Below are 9244 nucleotides of genomic sequence, written 5' to 3' on the forward strand. Positions count from 1 at the left end.
GGTATGACAGTGTTTACAAGCACATGACTTCTGTGTGTCTCCGCCCTAAATACCTTGGATTGGTTCTGCCATGCAGGTTTTTTTTTTAACACTAATTGTTTCCACCCACTTTTAGTAACAAAAGCTGAGGCAAAGTCCTGTCTCTATTGAGCGAAGCGTTAAGAGGCTACTGAGGTACCATTACCACAAAATTGTTCTTAAATAAAGCATCCGAGTAAATGCCCTTTGTTAGTGTCTACCACTGCCAATCAGTTACAACTGAAATACAAAACGTTTAATAATCTGAAACAGAGGGATTAGTGTATCCCTAGATTTTTGGTGGCTTGTTCAAGCTCATTAAAGCTGAAGTCCATAAGTTTACATACATTGTTGCCCTCTGTGATGGAGAAGGTTACAGTGAATTAATTTTGGAAAAAGATGGCGTTGTCTCATCGGCTACTGTTTAGTAAACTCTGTAAAACACAAGAAGTGCTACTTAGATAAAGTCATTGTAATCAGTATTCATAGTGATTAAGCCAAATGGAGAGCACAATTTCAACAATCAACACTTTTTTCTTCTCTTTGCTGATCATCTTACTGCCTGCATTAACTGTCTTACTGGAATCTGACTGTCAATCATTGTAATGAAATATTATACACCGTTATACTACTATAACTGGTCAAACTGGTGGCCAAAATAGGACCCAGACTGTGACAACATCAACTTTTGTTTGAGCTGAAAATAAAAGGGTTGCCTGCCTGAGTCTGTTTTAACCTGAGGCGCCCTTGGATACATCACATACACTCACACACTCACACACACACACACACACACGTGTACACACACACACACGTGTACACACACACACACACACCTGGATCACCCTGAAGGGTTAGCACTCAGCCGTCACGCTGATTAACTTAAAAAATATCCTCTCATCCCGTTATCCTCTCATGGCCACATAGCTGCTTTCTCTCCTCATTCCCTCTTTTCTCTCTTCTCCTCGGTGTTCCCCTCCTCTCCTCCTTTCCTCTTTCATCAGGCAGGCAGACAAGGTGACCCAACGTGGCTCCTGCTGTCTGTCCAGATGTTGAATCACCGTGATTTCCCTCTATACATTGGCCATTGTCTCGCTAACAAAGAGCTGCTTCTAGGAGCCGCTTTGAAAAATGATTCAATCTGTGAGAGAACATGATATTTTAGATCGAACTGTTTGCCTGTCTATGAAAATGGCATCCTAATTGTGAGCGCTTGTGTCCATGCTCGTAGTTGTACACACACATGTTCACCTTGTTGGTTTTGTCACTGATTGAGATCTTTGACCAAAACTCCACCACTGTAGCCTCATTCATCTAATTGAATATCGACTTACGCTCAGCGTCTCCCATGTTTTCACTTTCATAAATCTGTCTGTGCTTGATGGCGTCATCTATAAAATGTGCCGGAATGGAGGTTTTATTTGGAATGACATTCTTAAAGAGAAAATGAGTAAGAGTAGAGGTGGACCAAATACACCAAAGATTAAAACAAATCCCAGAAAGAACTACATTATTACTGAAACATGTCATTGTAACGGGTTCCTCAGACTGAAGCTTTTCACGCAAATAAAGCAGCAATGAACCACTGGTAATAGATTAAAGCATTCTAAACAATTTACAGCTCTGTATGGTTTTGTTTTATTTGTTGTGTTGTTTTTGTATTTGTCTTGTTCTTCATCGCTCTCTCTCTCTCTCTGCCTTTGTCTCTATCTTTGTTGCCTAGACAATCTGTTGATCGATTACCAGTTTACCTTCAGCTTGCTTCAGGAAGATGACCGCTACTACACTGCCATCAACTTCATGGCTACACCTGACCAGGTAACACTTGCACTCAAAGGCACACAGAAGGGACTGATAGCTGCTATAATCTTAACTGACTGACTGATAGGTTGAACTTTTCGATGTTTTTTTTGCATTCATTAGATAGTGGACACTAAAGACAGACAGACAGGCAGGAAACAAGGACAGAGACATGGCGATGGCCTGCGGCTGAAATTGAACAGGGAATGTTGTGGTTACTTGATATGCAACAGAAACAATTTCACCAGGATGCCCCAAAGTTGGTTTTTGAAATAAGCTGTAGAACATTTATTCTCTAAATGCAGGAGTCTGCTGTCGACAGTTAGAAACATCTAAATTCTTGAGTTTTATCAAACCCATTTTTCATTCTCAGCTCCTAAAGGGGTGTTCAGATACAGCTGAAAGTGTAGATTTAATGCAGCATTGCAGACAAAATCAATAGAATGACACCCAAAGAGGCCAACAGATTTGAATTTGCCCTAGGTGACATGAGTTGAGGTGAAGACGAGTAAGCTGAAGTTAAAAATGTTTTAGCAAAAAATGCTCCTCTCTTCTGTTGTACGGTACTTCATGAATGTACGCAAAAGTGCAAAAGGTCAGCAGACCTGAAGGAAAATAAGTAAAACAACTCTACTTAGGAAAGTGTCCATCACCCCAGCAATCAATAAATAAACCAAGATAGAACTGCAACAAGAGTTTGATTTGCATTGTGTCTGAATGCATCTTAAGCCTTCATCTTTCACTTTCCCTACAGTGATTCACTTCCATCTACTATAAATCAAAATCAGTGTGTCCACAGGTGTTACCTTCTATGTCCAGTCCTGTCACAAAGCCATGCATGTGTTTTTTTCTTTTCGTGCAGGCCAACAAGAACCTCGACATGTCCATCAATGCCTCGAACAACTTCAACCTTAACATCACGTGGTCCTTAAGCTCAACAGGTAGAGGACCTGTTCATCTTAAATGTCTTTTTGTTGTTGTTTTTTTTAAGGTATTTTGGTTTCTCCACTTATTTGGAGTAATCAATTAAAACGATCTTCGCTTGTCCATACAGGTAATTTTACTTATTGTAGGTGATTAAACCTCTTTTTAGGATTGTGCGTAAATACAGACTGCAACAAATTCATTGATGTGCTTATCTGCTTAATATTTTCTTGATTAAACGTACAACAAGAAATCAACTAATTGAGGTGGTGGAAACTCTACCTCACATAAGACACAGAAAAGATCACAAATCCTAAAAATAATTACTATGTAATGTAATGTGAAAAATTACACTGTATTGCACTATATGATGGAATTTGCCATGGTATTGGATTTCTTCATTTCCTCATCTTTAATCCATTATCAAAATAGTTGCAAATTAATGCTATATTAATTAATCAATTAATGGTTTTAGCTGTTAATTGACATACACCTACAATGGAACCCACATTGCATAGCACGCATTCACATAGCATACTACACAGACACTACACACAGACAGAAAAAGTAGTCAACAGTAGCTGGAATCGAGCAAATGTGAAAAAAACGGTTCTTTGTTTGGACCTTTGACATGCTGAGCAACTCGAAAGTCATATAACTGTGGATCTTCAAGATGCTACTGGTGTGTTAGTCTACATAGAAAGCAGTTTTATTCCAAGTATAGTTCTGCCCATCTTCAACCTGAGCAGAGGTCTAATCAGCCAGAAAAACTGAAAACACCTGTGGGGGTCTGCAGGGCCCTTCATAGTTCAATACTGAATTAGAAGAGTAGCCAAAACTTGCAATATTGAAAAAATAACATCCAGAATTCTGTCAACAGTAATTCAATAAGGAACATTCCATATTGACATAAATATTGTAGCTAGAACAGTAAAAAGCAATTTTCTCTTTTAAAAAGACCATTGTCTTTATAATAGGACATTTCCCATTACTGTCTAATGAAACCGAAAGTGAGCTGTAACATAAAATGTAATTTGAATTTGATACAGTGGTTGATTGTTTAGTCTCTGAAGGACTATCATTTAGTTTTCTGTCTGTAAAGACATCCCACAGTCAGTATCTTTTATTGGTGGCCAAGTGTCCTTAAGTAAAATGGTCATATCCACTCCCTGTATGCCTCCTGGGGATTCCCCCTCTTGACAAAACACATCAGAAGCTATTTTGAATTTTGGCATTAGGGTGTTTTATACATTTTCCCTCCTGATTTCAATTAAGATAAAAGCACTCTGCTTTCACACTCGCAGTGTCTTGGGGCCCAGAGCTTCTTCAGTTTAGGACTGTGGGCCGTGTGTGTGATTGTGTATGTGTGTGTGATTGTGTGCAGACTATTACAGAGTGTTTAATGGCCCTGATAAAGCAGGAGGTGGAAATATTTTATTCACAACGTCTGAAAAACTCTGCCATTAACACAGAACTGCTGATAATGCGCTGAAGGATACTGAAATCAGACCACTTCAGCGCTGAGAGAAATTTACAAGCTCGCTCTGAATTACTGCGAGGTGTCATGAAAATAATTTGCCTGCTTGAGATGAAAGGCAATTCTTTACATTTTTAAATCGAGACTGTTTGTTAACACTTTATAATACACTACAAAAAACTGTGAATACTTACCGAGGAATGAGGAACAAATTAGGAGCAACCTAATCATTATTGTTAATAAGTAGTTAGTAAATGAAGGACTATATAATACATAAGGATGATTGACTAGAGGAAAGGCTAGCTCACCGTCAGCATTCCCCACTGGCTCCCCCTCATCCCAGAACTTAAAACCAGACAGCACAGACTGAGCTAACTATCGTGGTGGTTAACTTACTTTAGCAACTGGAAAACATTTTCTCCAAAAGGATCTAGTTTCACCAAACTCAGTGACATAGTTGGTGGTGTGTGACTACTGCCATAAAGCATTGTCCTGGCCCTGAGACTAAAGTTACTTAGTTCAACAGGCATACAGGGAGTGGGAATGACAACATTTACCCTATTACAAGTCAGCGTAGCATCAAAATGATTTGAAAGCTGTAAGGTAGAAAAGTTACATATTGGTGCTTTAATTGAATTAAAAGCTCTCAATTGATTGTGTTTAGTATTAAAAAGTAAAGGGAGGCCACATGAAGTCCTCTATCAAAATATAATATATGTCTTTATGTCTATATATTTGTTTTTAGCACAATGTGTGATATAGTAACATTCCTGGAAATTTAATTTAAACAAAAATAAAACAATGGATGGGAATGCATGTTTTTGGCAAAAGACAGGGTCTGATACCAGCAGTCTGACAAATGTCATGTTCATTGTTTTCACAATGATGAAAACCTAGAGGGGCAATAAAGTGAATTAACTACCTAAAAAACATCCAAACAAAACATCCATTAAACAGTCCTGCTTATTGATTTGTAACATTGTCCACAATGGTTTAATACAACTAGAGATGCAGCTATAGGTTTAAGCAGTATTTCAATCGGTTGACAGATCACCATTGTCTCAACTGTCATAACAACCAACCCCATAACATAGCTTCTATTCATATGGTAGGTTTGAATTCTACTGACAGTGCCTTTCCTTAGTTGACAAAGTTTTTAAATGTTAGTTTACTCTCTCTTATCCTTCACCTCTGAGAGGACCTCTGGTGACATTTCTCATTGAAAAACCACAAGCTGCTGTTAATATGTTGTCTATTGGTTTTCTACGATAAATGATAGCTCTTGAGCAGAAATACAATAAACACCCTCAAAGGTATCACTGTTTGTCCCCTTCATGAGAGCTGTGGCTCCCCACCAGACACTGAACGCTGCAGAGATGCTATAAATAGTTTTGTGAATGACCGTAAGACTTAGATGACAAAAGTCATTTGGGTGGCTGTGGCTAAGGAGGTAGAGCTTGTCGTCTACTAATCAGAAGATTGGCGGTTCGATCCCTGGCTCTTCCCACTGCATGTCAAAGTGTCCTTGAGCAAGATACTGAACCCCAAGTTGTTCCCGTGCTGTGCATTGGAGTATGAATGACTATGAGTGAATTAGTTTCTGTTTGTGTGAATGGACATATGGGGCATGTAGTGTAAAAGTGTCTTGAGGGGTTGGAAGACTAGAAAGGCGCTATACAAGTGCAGTCCATTTCCCATTTCCCATTGACCAAAATAGTACTGTGCTTGATTTAGTTATTTTCTATCCTATAAAAATATCCTCTGTTGTATTTCATTGTTACACTTTGTTCTGCTGTATTATAAACTACCCTGTCTCTTACAGCTGGCACCATCTCAGGTGAGGAGATGCCCATCATAGCGAGGACCAACATCAAGGAGCACCGTGACAGTTTCTCGTGCGAAAAGTTCAACTTCAGACTTCACCACAACATCACCTTCTACGTCTATGTGTCCAACTTCAGCTGGCCAATCAAGATCCAGGTTAGAGGCTTGTTGGAAGGAAGAATACATGTGGTTTGGTTGTGAGGAGGATGTATGATAATGATCGTTAACTTCATTTCATTTTTACCAAGGCTGACCACTGATCGGTGAATAGGAAAGATTAGGCCAACAGGCTGGCTATTAGAGCTGCAAATAATGATTTATTTTTTGTTATTTAATAATCTAATTGTTGTCACTCTTCTATCTAGAACAGTGAAACGTGTCCAAGGTGTTGTCTTCAAAATACTTGTTTTGTCCACAATCAATTTACAGTCACATAAAACATAAAAAGCAGCAATGCCACACATCTAGAAACCATGTTATGTTTTCATTTGTGTAATCACCTAAAAATAAGGAAAAGTTTTCTTTACATTCCAATGAGGCGTTTTTATCTATAAGAGGGGTTGCCATCCATGGAAGCAACCATGTTGAACGGCCATGTTCCTACAGTAGTCCAGAAAGGACCAATTAAACACTGGCTTTAGATTAGCCGTTTATGTTTTTTCCATGTTTTGCAGCCAGTAGTAGTTTGTCTCTTGCACTTTGAAGGGGAGGATGAAGCAAGGTAGTTGCAATCTCAATTCTCGTGCTAGATGCCACTAAATCCTCCAAACTGGACCTTTAATTTCAGCTTAAATTACTCTACACAGATCAATACTGTGATTATTACAGATGGGTTGTGATATTTCTACAATAAGCTCAGTCCATCTTGTCCTGTTTAATGGCTACAGTATGTGGCCACAAAGACAACTCTGCTGCTGATTTGGGACTTGATGATAATTATGATGATGATGATGGATGGAAAGAAAAAAAATGCTCATTGTGTTGGATTCACAAAATGAGTGACACATTACATATTATACTTTTACAACAATGTTTGTAAAAGTGCATTGCGCAAGTGCTCTCTATGAAACCAATTGTATCTAATTTGTTTTTAACTTGTATGGTTATTATTTCTGTGCCCACATAGTAAATCAGTTTCCTTTTGGGAATAATAAATTGATAAAAGTAATCAGTGAATAATAAAAGACAAGATGCACGTCTGTTCAGTATAATAGGATGTTAGAATGACTCATGTCATGTCATGTTTACAGGCCAAAAACATAGTTACTCAGAGTTGGTGTTTGACAAGCATCAGTTTCCAATAAACCAATGTTTGTCACTTCTATTGCTTGCTGAGGGAATATTCTGAAATTCTCTCCCATTTTTTTAAATGACAGAAGACAGCTAATAAAGTTTATTATCTTCACATTAAAAATTAAAATGTAATTTCCCTCCTACAAGTTGTACAGTACTGTATACTAGTTAAAAACATCAGAACATGAATCAATATTGGGTTAAATAGATTGGTGATAAAAAAAAAAATATATATATATTTTCAAGATGCACACTTTGAAAGGTTGTGGTGTTAAAATGATTAAAGTTTAATATAACATATTAAAGTTCAGAGAGTTTGTGATCTGCAGAAACTAGAAAGAAAAAAAAATTCTGCAAAGGACTTAGAGCCATTGAATCTCCTTCCTAAGTATGTCAGTTAAAATGTTTGGATGAACAAGGTAAAGCACAAGTATGGTTTGCATCATCATCGTCATCATCATCATCGTCACCATTACCATCATCGTCATCTCCAGTACTTCAGGAGCTGTCTCTGCAAAACATATAGCCCTGACAGGACGGTGAGCATAAACTATACTGAAAAGTGTTTGGCAAATCTGCTATCACATTTAATGATCTGTGAGTTTTCCAATGTCTCTCCATCAATTATGCAGCACTGGATTAAATCTCCAGGCGGCAGCCACACACACTAAATATTCACGCTCCAGCCTTATGATCCATTAAATTGAAGTAGACTTTTAGCGGGGATATTTTAAGATGACTGTCATGCAGGGTGCGGGGTGTGTGCTGATGGATGGAGTCAAGAAGTGACAGAATGGAGAAATTAGGGGAGAGTGAGGACAGGCTAGCTGGTTAACTGATGTTGAGACTCCTGTACAGTCAAAACATCCACTGTTGAGAAAATGGATCTGCCTAATTGACAGATTGAGGGAGAAGGACAGTAGGTCTGGAGACAGAGAAAGACATAAAGCAGAGTATGGATGGACTGATGAATGGAGAGATGGATGGGAGAATGATGAATGGGACAGTAACTGCTCAGTTTCATGAGCATTCAGTTTAAAGTTAGGAAAAATCTGAATTGAAATAATCTTTAAAACATGAAATGATCACTCACTGTGGAACTTAGTTTAAACAATTTGATTTATGAATATTTTTTAAGTTTAAGGCTCACATTAATTTATCTTTTTAATTTTATCAGTCAGTATATAAGTTAAAAGTATACTCAGATAATGTCAGAATTCACGCTACCACCAATCCATTAAACTTCAGGTTATCCGAAAACTATTAAAAACACATAAAATTAGAGTCCTAATGGGGATGCACTTGTTAACAATGTGTGTACCAGGTAACAAAAAAGTGCTAAAAAAACAAGCTTCAGTACATTACATCTTGGTTTTCAAAAAATATATCAATTAGAAAAAATAAATGTGGCAACATTTCACCAAGTGCATATTTACATACAAGCTAATCCTTTGCTAAACTGAACTGGTCAAACCTTTATTTCTTGCTGCTCTGTAGGCCTTGAACACATCCTCAGTGGCAGAATCACTTTCAGTCATTGGGGGTATTTTTCTTTCCAAAACTAAGATGCCAAACCTTATGACAGCAGAACCTTGCAAGACATACACCTCCGATTTTCCACTTCTCTTTTGCGTTCAATCACTTACAAGTTTTGACCTTGTTTGTCAGTGACCATTTAAGGAGATAACAGCTGTCTGTGATACAACACCGCATGATGGACAAAAACAACAAAAAGATCATACATTTCTTCCTCGTCATAGAATAACTACTAGGGCTTTGTTTGTGTTGAAACAAGTAATTCATAAATGGTTATGCTAGCCTTGCAGTGTCTCACCACATGATTTCAAGGGGAAACATCATTTGGAAGCTTAATCCCAATCAGCCTGTATTATCCCAGTCGTTTGGTGT

At 37.9% G+C, this 9244-nt stretch overlaps 1 protein-coding gene across 2 annotated transcripts in view; it reads left to right on the plus strand.

The window, feature by feature from the left end:
- atrnl1a (attractin-like 1a) overlaps nucleotides 1-9244 on the plus strand; it is a gene marked incomplete in the record, with an annotated part of 267240 nt that overhangs the window by 138986 nt on the left and 119010 nt on the right. For both annotated transcript variants that reach the window (XM_035663942.1, XM_035663941.1), the window contains 3 exon segments: nucleotides 1742-1836; nucleotides 2681-2759; nucleotides 6042-6199. In XM_035663942.1, the coding sequence (XP_035519835.1) occupies nucleotides 1742-1836; nucleotides 2681-2759; nucleotides 6042-6199 (332 nt within the window).

The sequence above is a fragment of the Morone saxatilis genome, unplaced genomic scaffold (assembly GCF_004916995.1).
Source record: "Morone saxatilis isolate NCDOM2014 unplaced genomic scaffold, NCSU_SB_2.0 Contig19, whole genome shotgun sequence".
Taxonomy (NCBI): domain Eukaryota; kingdom Metazoa; phylum Chordata; class Actinopteri; family Moronidae; genus Morone; species Morone saxatilis.